The 23,586-nt window shown below is 36.4% G+C and overlaps 1 protein-coding gene across 1 annotated transcript in view; it reads right to left on the bottom strand.

Moving 5' to 3' along the window:
• The window catches only part of PTK2 (protein tyrosine kinase 2), a gene marked incomplete at its 3' end in the record, with an annotated part of 107,604 nt that overhangs the window by 33,661 nt on the left and 50,357 nt on the right, over positions 1-23,586 (bottom strand). Inside the window, exons 11-17 of the mRNA XM_029087548.1 lie at positions 21,993-22,045; positions 12,942-13,025; positions 11,701-11,718; positions 8,133-8,189; positions 6,673-6,693; positions 5,521-5,618; positions 1,959-2,043 (exon numbers count right to left, since the gene is read on the bottom strand). Of these exons, the coding sequence (XP_028943381.1) occupies positions 1,959-2,043; positions 5,521-5,618; positions 6,673-6,693; positions 8,133-8,189; positions 11,701-11,718; positions 12,942-13,025; positions 21,993-22,045 (416 nt within the window). The remainder of the gene's footprint in view (positions 1-1,958; positions 2,044-5,520; positions 5,619-6,672; positions 6,694-8,132; positions 8,190-11,700; positions 11,719-12,941; positions 13,026-21,992; positions 22,046-23,586) is intronic.

A 23,586-nucleotide genomic window follows, 5' to 3' on the forward strand; every position in this document is an offset into this window, starting at 1 on the left:
CACTGACAAATTCACAAATTCAAAAAATTATTGTATTATTTTGCCACCCAGCTTCTAGAGAGAAGAGGAATGAACTACTGGTAGAAAGGAGCAATTTACCAAAACCACTGAAAGATCAATAAAAATTTCCCCAAAGCAGGTGGCTTGTGTTTTAGCATACACAAATGCATGAATAGTAATACACTGCTACACAAATGCAGACAGGAATGAAGAGACAGGTGCTGCTTGTAAAAACATTTGCTTGCACCTACTTTTCATACTGAGGTGTTCCTCCTTGCAAAAATCAACTAAATCTTTTCAGCATTGAAAACTCTACCATAAGCAAACAATGAAAACCCAGAAATATTTTAATATTCCTAATATTAAGTAATAGATTAGGAAATAAATGTCTTAATTCATTGAAATAAACAACTCAGCCTCTCCAGATGTTGGATTTGAGCCTTTTGAAGAGTGCTCTTAACAACTAGGAGGCAGTATCTTCCGAGAGTTTGCAAAAGGAATGCAAACAAGAGAAAGGTAACAGATGGGAATTAGAATTAAAAAAAAGAAAGAAGAAATGGCAAAACTATTAAATCAAAATTGAAAAGCACTATTTATCTGTCTACTACGTTGGCATTTCCTAATCTGTCAAGCTCAAAGCATAATAAGGAGCATTCAATGAGCAATTATTTTTTACATTGTTAAAAGACAGCAGCCTACCTGTGACTGCTAAGTTATTACTATAAGCAATGGTATTTACTTTTCCAACAGCTAGAAATATAATGGAAAAAATTATAGTAATTTAAGAAAAATCTGGCATCCAAATATAAGAAGCCATTAGCTATGAACACAGATTTTCTGAACAATTAAAAAAAAAATCACTGAACAAAGGAACAGTGAATAAAAGTATTCTGTAACATCTGGCCATAACCAAATAATTCATTGATATAATACAATACCTTTATGAGATTTACAGATATACAATAGCAGAGGATAATAGGCAAAAATTAAGGCCTAAATCTCATATCTTAATTTGCTTACAAAATCAAACACTAATCATAGAATCATAGAATGGTCTGGGTTGGAAGGGACCTTAAAGATCATCCAGTTCCAACCCCCCTGCCATGAGCAGGGACACCTTACACTAGACCAGGTTACTCAAAGCCTCATCCACCCTGGTCTTAAACACTTCCAGGGAGGAGGCATCTACAACCTCTTTGGGCAACCTGTTCCAGTGTCTCACCACCCTCACACTAAAGAACTTCTTCCTAATATCTAATCTAAACCTACCCTCTTTCAGTTTAAAGCCATTCCCCCTAGTTCTGTCATTAACTGCCCTAACAAAAAGTCCCTCCCCAGCTTTCTTATAGGCCCCCTTCAGGTATTGGAAGGCCGCTATAATCAGTAACTACAGTATAATCAGTAACTACAACATTCTTATAGAAGTTTTCTGCTAGTATTCGTCTCAACAAAAAGCCTTCCTCCCTGTATGAAATGTATCACCTCGAGAATGCAATATTTGTGGGCAATTATTCAGAAAATTGGTTTATTCTATCATAATTTTTAATTCTGAATTTTCAAAACATTAGACATAATATTTTTAGCAACTTTGTTAACAAAGACAACCACCTGACCTTCAAAGGTAATACACTAAAACAAGTGCTATGGGTTTTTTTAATTAATTAAGGAGAAAGAAGGAAATAGAGGATCAGATTTCTAATGTTCCAAAACTGGTTCTGGAGCTTTACATGAGTCAGACATCACTGTTCAATTTAGAAAATCAAAGAACATAGTCACACACGTGGTCAATGCAAGGATGTAAAGCAGTCTTCCTGGCACATACTGCTGGAGAGGAAAAGGTCATGCTATACATTAATGTAAGATTTACATCAGTATCAGAAGTTTCTGGCACAGATAGCTGCAGTCTTTGCAAGGATCAGTTACAGAAACTACCCCTAAATAAGTATTTTAATACTCACAGGCTTCTTGTAAGAACTTTTCTCTAACGCTGTCTGAGGTGCAGTTTTTACATGTTTTGATTGCAACAGCCATAGCTGGATTTTCCTGAAAGACATTATGGAGAAATAACTGCAATGCAGCCCACCAGAAGTGAAGTCCTTTAAAATTCTAGCAAAACTGCTTGAGAGAAAATAACTATTAACTAAAATATCTTTAGTTAAGAAATTACATTCTGAAAACTTCAATGCTAAAATATTATTACAATCAAGACACCTGGTATAGAACATTTCCATCCTAATATACAACATTTACACCTCATGTGCCTAGGAAATACTTCATCTGTTTTAAACTATGTTAAATTGTACAAAAATTATGACAGAAGATTCTAAGTTTAACTGAATAGTACTGTAAATGTTTTGTGCTATTGAGGATTGGTAAACTCTTGACAATATTTAGCAAAAGCAGAGGAAACAAGTAGCCTAAAAACACACACTTGGCTTATGCAAGCAACCTGGAAAGCCAAATAAAGGACTTTTTATGGCTCTTGCAGAGCACAGACTGGCTACGGTTTTGAACTCAGACTACAAAGGAAAGAAAACCAAAGATTTTACGTCCTAACTTCACAATCAGTTATATCGAGGGCTTAAGACTGAGTTAAACAGAACACATGTATTCAAACTCAGAAACAGATTTTACCATCTGACTGCTTATCCTCTGTATTTTGAAAAATGAGAAGCACTGAGACAGCCCAAAGGAGCCTCTCAGCTCAGGCAGCATCTTTCATCTTCTCTGATTTTGGTGTGTTTTTCAAACACCCTTTCCATAAGTTACACACAGCGCAGAGAAGCTGCAAGCATTTTTCTCCTGAAAATAAGCTTTAGGTGTTCAAGCTTCACTAGCATTCAAAACACCACGACTTACTTGAAAAATGGTGTTTTTACAACATAGTGTATCCCCACAGTAACATGTGGCGCTCAGGAGATGTCACTCATACCAGTTCTTAATGAGCTGAAAGCAGCTGAAGTGTTTTAAAATTAAGCTTCTACATTAGGTACAGGCCTGGTCAAGGACTCGTATGCCTTTCTTCCAACTGGGAAACTGGGAGCTGTGCATTGTTTAATGGGAAGATTACAAATGAACCTTTCCCCAAAAGCCTACAGGGCTGATGTATGTCCTCACCTAGTTCTTAAGGCCAGTGACAGCTGAAGATTCAGAGTTACGTTCTGTGTGCTCATGCTTGCTCTATTTTAAATCTATTTTTACAGACAAACATAAACAGAATTAGAATAATATTTCTATTTTGCAGGCTTAAATGTCTACTTTCTAAGTTACTTAACACCATAACTCTTCAAGCTGACTCTGCAGGAAAAGATGATTAAAACCTTTTCTCATATATAAACATGTCCATAAACTGACTGAAAACCTGGCGGTAAATAACAATTATTTTGTTCCTTTCTGAAATCAAGATTCAATAATCAACACTGGATGAGACCTCTGGAGGCCTGCCAGACCAATTCTTCTCCTGGTGTTACAGATCAAAGTTTTGAAGATCTCATAACCAACATTAGCATCAAAAGGAAGAGTTTCAGAGATATTTTGCAAATGAATATAGGAAAATGCCTGATATCAGGGTTTTGCTGATCTTTTGTTTTCAGATAAGGAGACAAAACAGTCAGGATATATCAGACTGGCAACAGTCTGTGTACTGAACAGCAAACACTACTTGAAATGACACTTTTTGGATTAACCCCACAGTAAATCAGCCTAAGACAGTCTTATTTGAATTGCTGACATGTGAGCAATAGGATCCTATATGTATACACACATTTTTCCATTCAGTATCCTGTAAGTACAGGCTGGTTGTGATACTGCAGGAATACCTGGTAGTAAGCAGCATTTAAGAGGCAAATGCTGCACAGTCAGTAGGATAAGAACTTTTATAAGTGCAATGAACAGGGATAAATGAGATTTTTCAGATTCAAATTTGAGCTAGCAGAACAAGAGGCGAGAAATTTTCCCTATATTTTTGCAGGTGAGTTGAATATGCACAAGGATGGAAATGCTATCACGTTATTGGAACTAATCTTTTATCCATTTTAAGATTTCTTCCGAAAGTACAAATTACACTTTGTGACTAGTACATTACAATTTGGTTAAGGATAAAACCTTTTTTTTCCTCTTCACAGTCTTAAATGTAGTAACATTTTATTAATAAAAGTAATCAGCAGGTTGCTGTTTAAAAAACTCATACTAGACACGGGATGACTGAATAAAATCTGTTTTGCAATTCAAGAAAAAGAATGTGGAGAGACAGCATTTTCAAAACAATAGCCCCTTAGAAAAGGGGTCTTTAATTGGTTTTACAGAGCACTAGATTTATCCATTGTGCCCCAAGTTCAGTGAAACATTACTCCTCAAGTACTGTCAACTTGGACAGGATTAAATGAAAAATAAGGATTTCCCTTAATGCAAAGTATATCAGATCTGCTTTTCTAAATGAAGGCATCAGATCAGACTTCAAACTTATCTGAAATGGATAGATTCTTATTTATGTACTTAAATATTGCATTAAAGATTTATTTATTTATTCAGCCCACTGAGCCCAGGACACTAACCAGATGTTTCTGGGAAATATGGTTTCTGAAGTTAGAACTAGATTGTTGTCCACATGAATTACTACTTCATCTATCGTAAATCCAGACACTTAATTTCTTCAAATGAGAAATAAATCTTCATTTTACACTTGCAGAATTAGTTTATTATAAGCCTGAAATTGGTTGAAATGAAATAATTTTCCTACTTTCTCTTGCTTTTTTCCCCACAAACTTAATTTTTCCTCCATTTAAATTGTGATCATAATCTTTGTGACTGCAGTCTAGAAAAACACGTAAGCACCACTCTAAATTACACAAGTCCCACCAACCTCACTGGTTTCACCGAGGTGACTTTTGTGCATTGGGGTTTTGCTGGATCAGTGCCCAAGTACTTTCTATCTTTGCTTTCAGGAAAAAGTAGTAACTTTATTAACATACAAGGTTCTTTGAGACAGATAAAGTGGGATGCTCACTGGAGAAACAGACATATTTGTGTAACGTGTACAGCTGGGGTTAAAAACAATGACTTCTACTTCCAGCTCAGCCACTAGCTTTACTACTGTCCTGAATAATTTAGTTGGCTCTTTTGATTCTTTTCCCAATTTATAAAAAATGGGGATATAGGAGCAGAAAAACTACTCTGGAGGTAGCTTTCTACTTATCTGAAACATGGGAAATATTCTCTACATGCTGATTATTTTGAAGAATAAATCATAAAATGGTAAAGGTTCAAGGGATCTTAAAGACCATTCAGTTCCAACCCCCCCTGCCATCAGCAGGGACACCTTCCACTAGACCAGGTTGCTCAAAGACTCATCCAGCCTGGCCTTAAACACTTCCAGGGAAGGGGCAATAGAAAAATCAAAAAGTCAATTTTTATTTTTTTCTGGAAGACTCAGACCAAGGCATTTAAAGAATACATTTATTTTAGTTTTTAACTAGAAAGCTTTTATTATTTGTTTATTTTTATTTCAGAAGTGAGGCTTACCGGACTCATGTAAACTCCTTGGTGTACGTCTCCAAACTGTCCTTCACCAATGCAGCGCCCCAGTTCAATTCTCTCCCTTTGAATTTCATAATCTCTGGCTATAAGAATATAATGCACTTAAAATATTAAATTTCTGATGAAGGGCAAAGAAATAATCCATAAGATACAAAACTCAAAGTCACTCAAATGTCTCACATATGAATAACTAAGATTAACATTTGCTGCACACCAACCTATAAAAATGCTGTTACACACAGTGGAAACCTCTTAAACAAATGTTTGAACCAAAGCAATGAAAAAAGAATTGTGAAATCTAATTTGCTAAATTAACTACTTTATTGCATTATTTATTTCAATGCAAGAGACATAATTGAATCCTTCTTAATTATAGCTAGTAAAAGACAAAGAACACAACAGCCTAGGGCAATATTGATGATATTAAATACAGCCTTAACACACAGCCCTTTAGGTGTTTAAGAGAACTCCACTATGTGGTATTTTAGATCTTGGAACCATCAAAAGAGCCCAGAGAATTTTTAAAGAGGTAACTGCAAGAAAAAATATAAAAACAAGAGCATGGCAAATAAAGATAAAATGAAAGAGCAAAATTTTGAATGCACTACACCTCTGTAAGTGTGGAATTGAAGTAAAATTGGTATGTTTTGTGGACTTATGCAATTTTGTTAACTTCATGGTTTAAGAGACTGAGAACATTGCTGATAAAATGGTTCAATAATTCAGCAAAACACTTCATCAATTGCAATTGAATTACTTCATTTGCAATTAATTTTCTAGCAGACATGGAAAAATATTTCAGGAATAGCAGAAAAGCATGTATAGTATATGTTTTCACTTTTACTTGTATTATCCAGAGAAAAAAAAAAATCAACCAGCTTAGGACTTCATGACTGATTATTTTGACTTCATTAACACTACAGAAATAATGTCATCTAGAGCTGGATGACAAAGTGATAAATGACTTTTTCATTTATTTTTTTAACTACTGCATTTTCCTCTTTAAAATCCCAAAGCTAACTGGTTTCACTATAAAAAAAATAAATGTTTATTAAATGAAAGTGAATAGTAAACTTAAAAATTCCACATCATTCCAAATTGCAAGCATACAAGGATGGGTAAAGGGTCTCCTGTTACCTTCATCTATTCCATAGCTTTCTGCAGTGCAATTAAGAGAAAAATCAAATGCTTACTTAGATATTAGTTTCTTAAAATCAAGACAAGGACAAACATTTTTAACATTTTTTTTTTTAAATAAAGAAATATACTGATGTAATTTTAAGTTTACATTAGCAGAAGTCACAGGTCTGTTCTTGTGATCTTTACTGACTCAGTCCTTTGAGAGCTGAACACTTGAGTTCACTTCAATCCAGCAAAGCACTTAATGAATTTCACTTCAACAGCCCATCTCATGGGCTTTGAATTGAAGGCATACTTAAGAGTTCAGCATCATCCAGGGCTGGGCCCACAAGAAATTACTTCCATGAGAATTTAAATTAAAAGATTAGGGGGGAAAAAAAAAAAATCAGACAATATATTACCAAAAGAAAGGATGTAATTTTTCATAGTACTTTTTGATCCTGCAATTATTTCAGGAGAATCATTTGGTGACTTACTGCAAGACATTCAAAACACATTGTTTATTTCTGGAAAACATATATTCTTGCTTTTCAAATATTTATGTTCAAATATATATATGTTTTTCAAAACATATATTCTTGCTTTTCAAGTATTTTTCCACAGTAGTGGAAACTATGTTGTCAACACTGAAGTGATCATGAAACATTCCTGCCACATGGTAAACTCTAGAAATCCTTACGTACACTCATGGTTCTTCAGCAGAACATGGTACCAGTTCAGGACCATCCTCCCCTCTTACACTAACCAAACCCGTCATTTTTACAGGTCTGTGTATGAAGTGATTGTCTACTTCTAGAGAAATCCTTGGTTGCCAAAACACAACTGCAATTTTGCAGACACAACTCCTAAAATCAGAACACTAGGCTTTCATGTTAAATTAGTTAGCCTTGACACTTTAAGATTATATCATAATATGCCATGAGACAAAATCCTTTTGGTAGCTAATGCATCATTTTCTCAATTTCAAAGATGAAGACTCAGAAGAACTTTGCTTTTTCTTTTTGTTTGTTTGTTTGTTCCTGAAGTCTTTCATCTTTAACAAAATTGCATGTGGTACAGATGACTTTCCTCTACCAAGGAATTTGAGAGCAGCGTCTGTCATAGAGCAAAGGTGAGATACAGTCAGACAGCAACACACAGAAGATTTCCAAATTGTTTGCTCTTGTCACAGAAATCTTATCCACTCTCTTTAAGTGTTGTGTTCAGCATCACAATCAAAAAAATCTACATTTTAAGATATAAAAGGAATTTCACTGTGAAGTCACTGACAGCAGCAAAACAGAACTTGATTTTATTTGCCTCACAACTCGAACTTCAAAACACTGAATCTGTTAAGTTTTTGAAACATCATGTTTTCTTTGCACACATATCATTGAAGCTGAAATATAAGATGCAGTCCCTGCTAAACCAAAGAAGCTTTCAGATAGAAAAGTACCCAAGTTAACTACCATACTTACTTGATGGCATTGTATAAGTATCTTCTTCATCTATAATCTCTGCATAGTCATCTGTCTCTGTAAAGGGAGGAATTGAAGAGTTTCGGGAAAAGCAGATGAAACAATTCTCCAGAACAATATCACCAATTTATCAAGGCTGGTATCTCACAACTCCCAACTTCAACATTGCTGGGATGAATTTACAATAGCATGAATAAAACTTGCTCATGCATAATTTATGGTATGATAATGACCCCAGCGCCAATTAAACTACGACACACAGGTGCATTCAATAAGGAATAAAAGGAAGATTCACTTGTATTAAAAAAAGTTCAACCTCTGTAATTGAAACCCATCTAAACTGTTGACTTTAAAAGAAAATCTTAACAGCAAATTCCACTGCAGTAAGGAGAAAACATTATTAACAGATTACATGCTTTACCTTCAATAAAGTGTGAATAATAGTTTGCTAGTTTTTTAATGTCAAACAGGCAGAACAGACAGTAAAGATGTTCCAGGGCAGCATCTACCTACTGTCAGTGTGGCAAGGTGAGTTAATTTCCATAGGGTTTTCTGAAGCATAAAGAACTTTTAAGTCACACTCTTGCCTTCCATCCATTTTTTCTTGCATTAAGTCTCAATTTTCCTTGTTTAGTGGAAATTCACCACCAGTTTTTCTGTCAAGAATCAACATCTCGCAGACAGGGTTTCAAAACAACCAGTTCTCAAAATTTTTAGAAAAATGACAGTGTGTTTCTTCCTCTGTTTAAAACTTTCAACTTTTATATCATCTGTTCTCAAAATGGTTTACATGGTGGCAAGTCATATCAGAAGGTCTTTCTCCTGCTCTAAAGAACTTTCAATGTGTGTAGGTTGCTTCCTAATGGTCAGATGAATTCCTCTGGGAGTTACAAAACCAGTGCACAACAGTGAGATAATTTTTCACTTCAAGGCCATTAAATTCTAGTCATCAACTTTAAATACATAGAGAGGTTGTCAAAACGGACTAATTTCAAATCCAGGATGCAGTTTTCATGGTTGGTTTCAGGTGATCATATATTGGACCACCTCTGAAAGGCATGATTGACTCCCCCTTTTTCCCCATCTGCCCTGGAGCATATCTATATCCCTCCAGCTCCCTGGCATCATTTCTAGAGGAATGGTTTCTGAACAGTGAATGGGACAAAGTCACAGTGAGAGTAGAAAGAAGGATGGGATGATCTCTTTTGGCAGCAGCCTTCAGTTCAACCAACTTAAGCCGACTCTGAAACCAGAGCAAGGCTCATAAATATTATATACATACACAAACAGGAGGCTTAATTTTCAGACAAACTGAATATTTAACAATTAGGAAACTACAGGTTGTGCATAACCCTTGAAGTTCAACACACTTCAGTGCACAAGTGTAGTCTGATGATCCTAACTTTGTACTACTTAAATAAAATTAAAGCTATTTTTCTTTTGAACTCTTGTAGGAATATACTGTGTCTTGTAAAACAGAAACAAGAAATTCTATGCCATTTAAATTTTTGATAGGCAATTTCTATTTAAGACACAGACAGAGCCACCTAATGAAAATTCAATTAATTATAAAGACAGTGCACAATTCTAAACAGGCAGGATACTCTAGAGGCACTCATCTCTTTCTTGGTATGTTTTTTTTTTTCCTCCCTACATTATAAACTAATGTTTTTGTAGAAAACCATATAAACTCCAGTTTGATCTAAAAAATAAGCATCTGTATGAAATAAATCACTAGTGTGGCACCAATGTGACAGGAATAAATCACTCTGCTTCCTCCTAATATTGTGGTAAGATGTTTTTAACTTTTGTCAAGTGTGGTATCTATCAACTATTGTTACAAGCTAGTAATTGAGGACACCAGAATGTTCTTAATCAATGTAAAAAAAATTGACTTAATGAAAAATATTATAAACATAATTAGAAGAATTTTAAAAATTAGGAAACTAGAGCCACAGTGGTCCTTAAAAAAAACCCAAACATTTGTCCCACTAGATTATGGAACACTGCTCACAAAATGTGATAAATGGTTTGGCACGTTCATCTCTCTGTTTTAAATTAATGAAGTTAATTCATAATAAAAGCATTATCAGAACACTACAGAGCACTTTACATGGTTTTGATATGCTGCCCAAAACTGTTCTGAAACTAAAAGGGTCTTCAGTAGCCAATCTAAATAAATTAAATGTATGCAATTAACTAAACAAGTATTTCTTGTTACACATTTAACACTCTGGAGACGAACATATAATAAGAATTCAGAAAATCATTCCTATACATGCCTGGCATTGTTTCTGGGAATTAAAGGAAAATTCAGTCAAGGCATTAACACTGATGTGCTCAAAGTGTTCTGCAACAAGAGATAACTGACCTCCCTCACGTGGAGCCTTCACCCAACAATTAGAGTCATAGAATGTGAGACTATGACCACGTCTGCTAAGACTATCACTATGTCTGTTAAAAGATACTGCAGAACCTACGTGGAGTTTAAAGCAAAACTCAGGCAAGGCTCTCCAGCCTGCTTTACAGAGAAGAACGTGTTAAAGCAGTCTCAAGAGTTAAACACTGACAAAACCACAGCAATTCCAGGAGAAGTTCTATCTTCAAGGCCTTTAAGTCTAGAAGAACTAGGATTTAAAAATAGGGCTCATTACTGCTGCTCTCTCAAACGTGTTAAACCCAGCACTGAACCTTTTCCACATGTTGGATTCCTCTAGAATGGAAAAACATATAGGTTGCTTTTGGGCCAAGGTACAGGGTTGGTGGTACAAGTGAATGAGCCAGTCTGAGCCTTACTAAATTTGAATGCATATATTATCAGTAGTAGCAGTTTGATATTTTTTCAAACATCAGGTGGAATCCTTTAAAAAACAGCTCAAAACCTTTTTTAAAAGAAACAAAACCAAAACTGAACTTGTTTTCAGAGGATAACAAATCAATACTTTCTAGAAAAAAGGACTTATAAAGTCTGGAGTAGTTAAATATTTTGGAATAGGTTTCAAAGTTTTAAAGAAAAACATTAAAATCTCTCTTTAAAATTAGCTGTTTGAGTAGCTGAAACCTGATGAGTATTTCATGTATTCACTCTACATTGATCTGTCTTGTACAGCTTCTTTTTATGCAAGGAGCAGTAGTGGACTACACAGCACTTTGATGCTACCATGCCTTTAAATCACTTCATAGATTCATTTCTCAACATGTTACATCCATTGATCTCATTCACTGACCAAAAAAATTCTGTGATATAACAATTTCAGTCAAATTGAATGGACACTCTTGCAAACCTATAAACCTTCTTTGCATCATGCCAGAACTCTCATTGCAAGCGCATGTAGTAGCACATCCCTGTGTGTTTGAAATAGCTTTTCCTTTTTCAATTCCAGTTTAGCAGAAAGTGTTAGTTGCACAGCCTGTAAAGTACAATATTTATTGGCTAATGTCCAAAGCAGACTCCTTTTCATTTCTAAAATCTGTGTAAAATTTATTACTGAAATGTGCATTAAGTGATATATGGATATCAGAGTTGCATATCGCACGTTAGTAACACACAGACTAGAAAACATATTACCGTCCCCACTAATTTCATCTGCAGATCCAGGTGGCATGCAAGGAAAGAGAAAAACAGAGGGGGAGAGAAAAGGGACAGAGAAGGGGGAGGGGAAAATATACTATTAAATTCATGAGTAATCCAAAAGTTTTCAGACTGCAGTTATATTATAAACCTGACTCACGAGAAACCAGAAAACTATCAGAATTTAAGACTTCTCACCTAAAACCCAAGGGACAAAGATATGTTCTGCGAAGCATGTATGATGCAACAGAGTTAGTGACTTGAATTTCAAACATGAATTTACACAAAAAAATCAATTTGGGAGTGGAACTATTTTAATGCATTGTTAAGAAATGCCAATTTCTGGTTTAAGTCAATACTTTGCTACGAAACAGATCTCCTACAGCCAGATGAGTCAGTTCCATTTGACTTTTCACACACACTTATGACTCTGGATAACTAGAGTTGGTGTTCACCCTTTCAAAGGAAATGCACTCCTGTGCTATCGCGAAGACATGAGCAAGAAATGGAACTATCTAAGTATTAATTATACAGAGCATGTTGCGGTTATATAAGGCTAAAATTTAAATGAGTGACAAACAGAGCAACTCTACTGGGAAGCTGTTCAAATGAGCACCATATTCCACATTTATGATGGTGGCCCTGTTCCACACCAATATCCACAGCACAAGCTGATGCACTTTAGACATTATTTATAAATAAAAGGAACATGAGCATTCATGTTGTAAAAGTAATGCACCTGCTACTCCAATTCTTCTTACCCCCTAACAAAGCCAAACTGGTCCAGACCAAATGCTGAACCAGTATGCAGCCAAAAGCATCACTGTATTCAATATTTAATTCAAAGGGATCTTAGCTGATGCTTATTGTTGCTATTCTATTCCATTCAGAAGCATGCTGTATCAGGGGTCCAAGAATGAAGTAAAAATATATTAACCAAAACCCCCATGGGTATACAGGGGCTGCACAGCTAAACAAATGAAATTATTAAGTTTATCATTGTCGAATATGATGCTTAAAACAAAGTCCCCCATAAAAAAAGGAGACCAGCAAGTTTGTGACACTGCATGAAAATCCAATTCAATAGGAGGAAAAGGGGTAGCAGAAATTTAATGAAATTATTCTTGGAACTCTGTTTACCTGAGGCTAAAATAGTGAAAAAAAAAACCCCAGTAACTGCATTAGTATATTCAGCTTTTGGGTTAAGAAGGCAGCCTATACAAAGAGCAGTGCAGTACCCTTAGGCGGCGGCTCATGGGAACAGAAGACGAAAGGGAGAAAGCGTCTAGCTTTCTTTACTTTATGCTGACAGTGATTGACTCCTTTACAAAGAGGCAAGAAAAGGAAAGAGAAAACAGAAACAAATTATTTGGAAATAAAAGAAAAGAGACCGGAGAGAACATCTACAATGAATGAACATAAAAGTAAATGTTTACCTTACAGTTCTGCATACGCAAATGGATATACGAACGTTGCTGAAACTCTAAAGCATATTTGGTATCTTCCTTCAAATTCCTTGCTACAGCAAAGTTATTACAACTTTTAAAAGTGAGACTAGAATCTATTAAAAACTCAGCTTTTACCAACTATCCATTTTTGCCATACCATCCACTGACAATGCAAAGCATACTGCCTATCCCAGAAGTGCATCCTGCTTTTACAAGCTCCCCATCTAAGCTCTACTGGACTGTGCTATAGCTAAATCCTGATTTAAGTGGCAGTCACCAGACTTTCACATGGACATACTGACTTTCTGGACCCTTAAAAGAACTTAACACAAAATAAGTAGTTCACATAGCAGGGTTACACACAACAAGGAAAAAAACAGTTTCTCTGTCCCACTGAAATACAACGCTGACATATATTATGATCTGAAATGTGCTGCTGGAATTTTATCCCCAGTGCAGACCTGTCTTGCAATTGATATTCCAGTTTCCCAAGGATCTCTGGGCGAATGTCCCATGGTACTGTCCTCACTGTCCCTTTTCCTAGTCACTGCACTGCATTTAATTAGCAAAGCACTCATCAGGGAGAGAAATTTTTGAGTAGGAGAAAATACAAAGAAGCCACAACTGATTTCACAAGGTGAGAAAGAAGGACATGAGACAACACTATGAACCTGAGGACAGCTGCTCCTTTTATTTCTCTTGTTATCTGTTTGCTCCTCTCTGCTTTCCTCTCTTCCCTCTTTCCTCTATCTCAGGAAATGTTGAGAGATGGTTTAAAAAGCCCATCAGTTAAAAACCTTCGTCTTGTTGCTGGCAGTAAGAGTCAGGTCCAGCCAGCCTGAGTTATACAAGCTGGAGGTACAGGTGTTAAAAGAGAAGCCCAGTACCACAGAAGCAGCATACTGGTACAGCATACTAGTCAGTGGTGGAAGGAGTGCAGGAAGGGTGGAAAAGGAGAATTATCTTTTAATAAAAATAATCTCCCATTTTTCATAGCTTCTGGAAACCCAAGAACCATCAAAGCATCTATACTTACACAAAGGCACCATCTTATACACAGTTGCGCAGTTTTTAGTGGCCAGAATTTAAGGGATAACGTGCAGAATTTTTTTAAAGGTGGATTAAGTGTGTTCAATCACTGTCCAGTCTGGAGGCTGCATGTTGAATTTCACACATGCAGATGTAATGGGTAACAGACTACTATGTACAACACATTATTTGCTAACATGGCTATTTTAATGCAAAGTTAAAACAAGCGGGTGAGATTTATTATTTTATCCTAAATGACAAAAAAGTACCATTATAAAAACTGCTGGGGTGATTAAACAAACAGAAATCACTCATCAATTGTGAAAACGTACACGTCATTGAAAATGGCAGAACATTAATCACACTCAACGCTAAAAACTGAAAGAGGTGCCAGGAGATGGCAAAATTATTGACTAAGTTAGATAACTCCTAGGGGATTAACTTCCTAAAACCACACAGCACAATTTTCAGTGCTATCAAACACAAACCTGAGGTAACAAAGCTTTAGGCATAGCATGAAAGAAAAGAAAAAAATGCCACAGCTATTTTAAGAAACTACTGAAAAGGTATTGAAATGAGAATAAAGGAATCTGATACTCTGTTCTGAAACAGAAGAACATGCATAGAGTCACTGGAAGCAACACAACCCATCTAAAAGGGAAGAGATGTTTCAACTCTTGACCTGGCTGCTCAGGCTACAAAGCTAATTTAAGCCTGAAATGCTGTTCACTCTTACAGTGACACATGGGAAACGGACGCTGACTGACACCTGACTAACCTCTGTCTTACAAAGGGCACATCGAAATGACAAAGGTGTTTCTAATTCACCACGTCCACGTCCTGATGCCCTGTGATACACAGTCCAACTTCGTCTTCTGCATTTCAAACTTTGCCTTTATGATTTCTTGCCTCAAGTTTGTTCAACTATTCTGCCAGACTAAATGGAGGACTGTTTTGTCTTAAACTTACCACATCTTCAAGTCCAGCTACAAAGAAATATTATTTAGGAAAAGACTTGTAAAAATAAAGAAGTTCCGACACTTTTTCAGGAGCTTAGAGAGTACCTGCTTGACGTGAATACTACTAAGAAGGATTTCTACCATTCCACACCACCTTCCAGCCAGGATATCACTGGCATCTATCTAAATGCTCATAAAGCTCAGAAATGCTGCTGAAGACTTCACTGGACTTTTTTTTTCTTATTTAGATCCTTTTCTCAATATTAATTATTCACTACAATTATTGTATATAAAAAAGAGCCAATCACTTGCTATGCAACAGACTATGTTAGAAAGGAAGTGATCAGGTTAGAGGGCAGTTACTACTGGAGCTCCTCGTTAGGATTGTATGAGTAGATAACCAACACTGGAAGGCTAAAGCTGATAATGTCCTATTCTATTTTAGTCATATACTCCTCAACCAGTTTGAGGAAAAACCCTGGAAAAAATCTGTAGAAGGAATAAATCTATTTGTACTCAAGCTTTTGAAATAAAATGAGTACTACACAGTTGTCACATCAACTATGTTTATACATAAACAACAAAACCCCAAACCTAATACTGCACGGAACATTTCTTTAGTCATGCTACAGTGTCATTGCTAGCAAAGCAAAAAGTGTCTGCTCAAATCACTGAGTGGATCACAAAGGAGGAGTGTAGGAGGGGAAGAACTCTAACCAATGACCGATGAAATCAATGCACCCAGTTTAGACCAACACAGCTCATTCTGCTCTTCTTCTGGTGCACAAAAAGAAGCATTTTAGTCTAAAATACAAAAAAAGATAATAACATTGGTCTACTCAACTGTGATGGGAATCTTACATATTATAATTTATTAACACTAAGGGTATTTTTAATTATACTTTAATCAGTAGAATAGCTGGGTGAGTTAAGAAGCAAGTAACTCCCCTTGTGAACCTGGAGACTAATGACTTGCTCAAGGTTTGCAAAGTTAATCTGCAATAAATCTTAGGCTTGAATGTCTCCCAGTCCTGTGACCATACAGCAGAGCTACAGTTTTATAGAGCCTTTATATTCCTCTAATTACTTAAAAATTCAAATGAGTAACTATGTAATTGATGCTAAGACTGCTAGTCTTTCTATTCAGAAGAAGTGAGCTGTAGAGTACAACATAATTGAGCTAGCAGACACAGTCATAAGCACACAAGATACCATTTTTAATCTTAAAAAATTACTTACACTTTTCAGCATTGTCTTTTTGGAGTGACTTTGATAAAACGAACATGAAAAAACTCCCAACTTCACAACCTCAAGTAAAGAACACCTTTTCCCCCTACTAACGAATTCAAATGGAACTAGGAAATACGAGTCCAACACAAGAAACCCTTTCAGAGTTGAGCACAGGACAGACCTTCATTTTGAGCACAGGAATCACGAAACAGAGCACACACTGTGCTTTGCAAGCAGAAGTGATTCAATAAAATCCTATTTGTCTTTCCATCTCACTCACAGCTTTGCTTGTGATTAGCCCTCATCATTCACACATATATTTAGGTTCTTCTGTGTGCTCACATGTATTTCATTAAGAACATTTTAATTACTGTAATACTGATATCAGCTGAATACACTTAGTGTTTTTTTTTCTCTCCTGTTTGTTGCATTTTGACATTTGGCTCCTACTATATCACAGTTTGATCTCGGTAACCCACTGGAAGTCTCCCTCACAGATTAATTGTACCACATAATTTATTTTCTGTATGCCAAAATCTCACTTAAATCATGCTTATCTCCTTCAAAAGATAATTTATTTTCATTCAAATTGAGATTTCAGCTAAATTGTGACTGAATTGGCAACTACTTCAAACAGGATCTGCTCATAAGTAGCACCTTAGAGAAGAACTCTCATGGCCCTTCACTGCCACGATCAGGAGTGAACCACAGTACGGGATTTAAGTATAATTACGTTATACTATAAATCTGTGATTCTAAGGCAGGATCTGGAAGCTTGCTAAGAACCTTCTCTTTCAGGATGCTAAAATCCTTCAGATCCTGTAAGGAAGCTCTCTCCAAACGACACAGTTTCTCCTTTGCAGGGCATGTTACTAGATATGTCTAAACCACGGGGTGCAGTTACACATTTCTTACAGAGTCATTGTAAGCAAACAAATGTTTTTCCCTCTACAGAGAGGCAATGGCACACCAGCGTTATCAGAAATGTATGCCATTGAATTATAATACTGTTACAGCTACACCCTTTTGACTTTAAAATGCTATTTGTGTCAGTAACAACAGCCACACCGGCTAGGGAACAAGATGAAAAGCGAATTTCTCTTTAAGATACCTATTTGCCTATTGAAGACGTGTGTCCTGGGGTCTGTTACTGAGATGACTTGAACAGTCTGCCTTAACATCTGAAACAGTGACCATATTTTAAACACCTTTCAATTTCCTTCACCAAATCAGCACATACTAAAGCTGAAAAACCAGAACCCACTTTGAACCAAGACCAACCCTGTGTCAGGCCCTAAAAACCCACTTCAAGTACATGTCTTGTGCTGGCTCCTGCAAAACAGCTCATCTTCTTCCTTACTGTCACCTTCCAGTTACAGCTCCCTCCCCACAAACATGTGATTTTATTCATCAGTACCTGAATATCCAAATGCCAAGAGTGACTGCTTAGAATCACAGAATCATTTAAGGTTGGAAAAGTCCCTTGAAAATCCTGGAGTCCAACCGTGAACCTAACACTGCCAAGAACCCAACACCACCAAGACTTGTTCAAAATACTCCCTGAAACAAGTGGACCTGAAATGTCACATTCTGTAGCACTGCATGTAAAGTAACGTTTGAGCTACAATTAAAAAAATTTACATCCACAGAATTCTTCACTGCAAAGGAGGCAAAGTGATTAGCCAAGGGAGGCAAAATCATATTTATTCTTCCTAGTCCTATTTATATAAACGAGGATGGGGCAGAAGAAACCAAAGAACTCTGTGTAAGAAAGAAATTATGTTAAAAGGGAGCAAGCAAACTACAGCTTTATTGATTTCATTTTATCACTGACTAGGTAAATTGTTATTTTTGGCAATATATGTATCAGGAAATACATGCATCACCTTACTAAGGCTAATGTTTGCTATTTCAAAACAAACTGCTGGCCAAAATAAGTTCCTGTAGACTAGAGTGGAGCATTTTAATAAGGTGACTCTAAGCAAAAGGGCAGAAAATCTAGTCAATAAAATTACAGTAAACTGGTATGCTGCTTCTTACAAATTCCATACACTATTTGAGCAGAGCAAATAGTTTAGCCTTCCTGTTTCCTGAGCGTACACTCTTGGCTAAATACAAAGAATTCGTTTTTAATGTAAAGACAGAGGTAGAAGGAGAAGGAGAGAAAAGTTGGAACTATGTTTCTATTAATTAAAACACTCACTGCTTCTGGTGAACCAGAGTAACTTAAACCAAAACATCAGATATTTACCAAAGAAATCTAAAATCCAGCTCATTTAATTGGGCATGTTATTTATATTTATTTATAATCCTACACACACAAATGTAAAATTTGAGGGAAAAAATTATTACTGTGCTTCAAAAAAGGAGGGAAACCTGGCAGGCATCTTACTTGCACACAGTGAAAAGACAGTGCCCACTGCAAGGAGCATATAATTTGAAGAAGCAAGGCAGACAAACAATACCAGGAGAAGCAGAAACAGAAGCCTGCAGGAAGAGGTGTGTGCAGAGACCTGGATCAGTGACACACAGCTGTAAGAGAACACTGCTCTGCTCCCAGGTCCAGCAATCTGCTGCTCTGGATTCCTGAAACCAACTTCACCTTTCACTAGTTTGAAAAAGCCTTTATTTATAGAAAAAAAAAGTATTTAAAACCAACCTTCTATCTCTGTAGAGAGTGTTTCTTTCAATATTCTTTGGAATATTGAAACACTTGGAAAGGACAAGTTTTCATTTCACTAAACCAGAAATATTTCAAGGTACGTTAATAAATATTTCAACAAGAAAGACAAAGTGTCTTTCATTAACAGGCTCATTTTTAAACCTACAAAACTTCAGACAAATACCTGACATTTTAGACACCCAAATCAGGTTCCACTCTGGTTTTTGGCTATTGCTGGTTTCCCCAAAGTATGGTGGGGAACTCACTGTGAAACTTTTCTTTAGAACTAAGGGTATTAATAATATAAATATGTCTGCCTGCTTAATTTTTCTGCCGAGTATGTGTCTCGGATTTTTGCTATTTAGCTTCAGCACTGGAAGAGGTTTAAACAAGGGGTAGCAATCTCACAGAAAGCAAACAGCAGAGTTAATTTATGTTTTAAATCATCAAAGGCACGAAGGACGTTACAGCTGTCAGGAAGTTATAAAAGCTCGTCTTATTTGAAGCCTTTAGCTCTAAAGTCATTTAAATGTCACCAGAGAAAAGCTCTCATTCTGCAAACCAAGATAGCATCACCCACAGCTGGCTTTGCACTGGATGCTGTCAGCTGTCAGACTCTGCTGACCTGTAACTCTGGGGTTAACTGAACATTATGTACATCTGTTGCCTCCGTTGTTCCGTACTGATGGATCAGTTACATGTGACAACAGGAGTGACACTTCTTCAGATCTACATGAAGTATTACTTCATTTGTAACGAGTTGATTCCTTTGGGGACTCACAGATTCTTACAGAAAGCACCTCCTGAGGAAAAATCCTTATCACATAAATTCATCTCAACAATCTGTCTGTGGTTTAAATTTAATATACTGACATCCATGCCACACTCGATGCATTTCACATAATTTTGGGGCAAAAACCCAAAACCACCAACAAAAAAAGTATGTCAGTGTTCTATGTACCCTTCCTAAAAAAGAAGAACCCTTGAGAATTAATAATAAATGCAATGGCTTCAATCATTCCAGTATTATGTCAGTGTTTCCAGTGGTTTGTAACTTGGTATAAAAAACAAGAATCAAGCACAATGATTTCATTGAGGAAAGACAAAAAACCTTACTACAATACCAGAAAAATACCTAATTGGTTTTGATTTTGGTATTGGAAAGAAAGGGAGGGACATTTGCTGGTCTAATTCAATTGTTTTGCTTATGGCACCAGGAGCCAGCTTTGTGCCTTACAGCTTTCCTTGACGTTCACTTGGAACAACCAGCTCATCTCCAGCGCTGCTATTTCTGTTTCTTCTGTGGTTCTACAGCAAAGCTCTCATTTGCCCATCTTTGACATTTATGTGACACCCTAAACGCCAGAGTCATGGGGTATTACAACTTCACTACATTAATGCCAAAAACACTACTTGGAAAGAGTAGAGAAGAAGTGAGTTTGAGCTCTAAGACACAACAGTACTTCAGATAAAATTCACCAAGCAAAGGATACTTAAATTTGCAAAGTCAAAATGACAGCAATGAAGGATCATGATAAGCATTTATTATTGCTTTTAATAGTAAAACTATATCGGCACTCTTACAAAAACGGAAAGGGTGAAAATTTGAGGTGTCAGGGGAGTATGAGTATTTTGTCCTGAAGATGAGCTTTTCTGTCTGTGAGTGAAGCAATGAAAAAGCACAGTGCTAATCACTTAAGAAATGTCAACTTTTTCTAACAGCTAAAATGAGTCACACGGGTAAGAATCAAGAGAGAACATGCTGATCGTGCTTTGTGCTTATCTACCTTATCTACCATGCTTGCTTGATAGGTACTGAAGGAAGAAGAGCTATTTGAGAGGTAACAGTAACTGAGGAAGCTCTGCAGCTTGATACACACTTTAATTCCAGATCCTCTCACCTATTTTCTTGCTCAAGGTCTCTTTACCTGGGCTTCCTATGCCAAAGGGTGAATCTCAAACATCTTTAAAAAATGCTTAAGGGTGGGGAAAGGAATCTGAAAAGTATGAAATTAATCAAACATCTCTGTATCTTTCCAGCTTCTTGTATGAAATAAGTTGGGTTTTTGAGTATGTGCCACTAAACGCTCACATAAATGTTAAAGTGGGGCTGCAGCCTCCCTGTAAGTCAGGGCTGGACACTCCAGTGGGTCACAATATTGGTTCCTGAAGTTTATGGTCACATACTAGAAATCAATAGGAATATATCACAGTATTAACACACTTCTGCACTGAAAAAAAATCTCTTATTTATTCTAAATCCTTATGTATAAGGATTTAGAAATGCATTTTCTGCTAAGACACTGAATCAATCCCTCAAAAGGATTTAAGATTCTGTAAAAGAAAAATGTTCTCTCTCAAGTATGAAAACTTAAAAAACCCCAGAGGAACTAACAGAAATCTCAGAAGCCTATAAACTATAGAAACATATATTATCTCACACGCTCATCCTTCAATTAACTTGTGATTTTCAATAGCAAAAATTAAGTACTTTGATCTAAACAGCAGCTACAAAAAAAAAAAAGAGCTATTAAGTTTCTTCTTTCTGAAAAGTGATGATTAATATTTAATTGCCTATTTTCACTTTTCAAAGCTGCTCCTTCATAATTAACACATACTCAGGTAATTTAAGTTTTAGCCCACAATGTTCTAGTTCATTATCAAGCTAAGTGAAAATATCAACAAGCAGCCTTGCTTTGAAGTATTTTGGCCCTGTGTTACTACACGGACACGGCTGTTCTCACCAGCAACGCTACGTAAGATCGCTGCAAAAAGTTTCTCTGTAGAAACTACACTACATGCACTCCAAAGGCAGCACAGCTACAGTTTGGGGAAAGTCAATAAAAAGTAGCAAGAAGTGAGCTAACTGCGAGTGAAAAATCTGCCTGAGCATCCACTAGCTTTATAATTAAATTTGATTTTTAAAAAAAAATTATTTATTTTTTTTTAAATGAGCCTTACCTGACACAGAGACTGTGTGTGACCTTACTCCTTGCTTCTCATTGTTGGCCAGCCTGTAAAACAGAGGTTGGAATCGCTGAATGCTGTACATTCTTCACGGTCACATACACTGGGAATTTCATCCTAACAGGGCACCTACTGTAATTAGCAGGGCCAATCCATTTCCCACAGTGACAGATTGGGAGGGGGAGAAAAAGTCAGAAAGGAATCTACCATTTCAAACCCATCTGGGGGAGTAAGAGCGGAGAGAATGCGTTACTGTTTTAATGAGCATATCGATCCACAACGACAGAGCAAACTTGAGGGGAAAACCAGAACTTAAGTTTTACAAACTGTTAAGATCACGTCAGGCATGTCTAAATGTTGTCAATGTACGTAATCTGATGGTGCTTCTATTTTCTGTGTTATCTACTGGAAATAAAGTATGAATCGAATTTTTGTCTCTGATTCATACTTTATTTTACAATTTTACATTAATTTACATGACAAGGAAATTAAGGAGAACAATTACATTTAAACATAATTAGGTATAAATGTTCAATAGTATCAGAAACTCCAGCGAATTCATCTAAAATTTTTTTTCATGTACGTATATAAACACAATTTTAATGGTAAGAGAGTGCTGCACTTCATGCTTTCAGAAATGTGGAATTTCATCTGGCAAAGACAAATCCTCCCAGATGCAAGATCCTGTTGGCCAGTAGTTTGATATATCCAACAAAAGCCCATTCCTCTGCTGCCAGCCTAAGAGCATATGTGGTGCCCTTGTTTAAACAGCCTCAAGCATATAAAAATTCACTTTTGGTAAACTGTCACAAAAATGGCAAGAAGCTTTTCCTTCAAACCTTATTTTACCCCAGAAATCCTTACAAATAAAAAAAAGATAAAATTTATGTATTAGAAAGTTATCCTGGGTTTCTCAGTTGTATCTATTTAAGTAAAAATAAATGTGCTTCTTCCATATGACTGCACACTAAGTTAAGCAATTTTACTGCTTCCAGTCCTGACTCTTCCTTTTCCTCCCTGAATTTTAACTCCTCTCTGCACCATGAGACACTTGCCTGGCTAGCAAGTACTGCAGCAGGACCTGTGAAGGAAGAGCAACTATTATTATCTAAGTGGCTGGTTTCTTGCAGATTCAGGAACAAATTGTGTTCCATACTCCACCCAACAGTTAAAAAAGTAGTAATAATAATTATGGACTCCTTCCAGGAATCAAGGAAGAAATGGAATGAGGTGGCTGGGTCAAAGCAGGCACATTCCCTGTGTCCCAAAAGAAAAAGGAAGAGGTAACACACTATAAACTGCTAAATTTCCATCTGGTCTTTCAACAGTTATCTCCTGCTACTAGATACTGGTGATAGGGTCTGATAAGGTTCAAGGAGAACAATCTGATGATAAGTGACCTTAATCTGGATCCAAATGTGGCTATAGAGAAAGCAGTCAGACTAAAAAGAAGTAAAAAAAACCCGTGGCTTGGTTAAATAAGAATCTTTTCAATAAAAAACTGCACATAGAAAGGGAGGACAACCATCCCAACTTGCCAGATAGGATGGAGACCTAGCCACTGACACCAGGAGTGCAGAGAATCAGC

Source organism: Antrostomus carolinensis, unplaced genomic scaffold (genome assembly GCF_000700745.2).
Source record: "Antrostomus carolinensis isolate BGI_N321 unplaced genomic scaffold, ASM70074v2 scaffold12991, whole genome shotgun sequence".
Classification (NCBI taxonomy): Eukaryota; Metazoa; Chordata; class Aves; order Caprimulgiformes; family Caprimulgidae; genus Antrostomus; species Antrostomus carolinensis.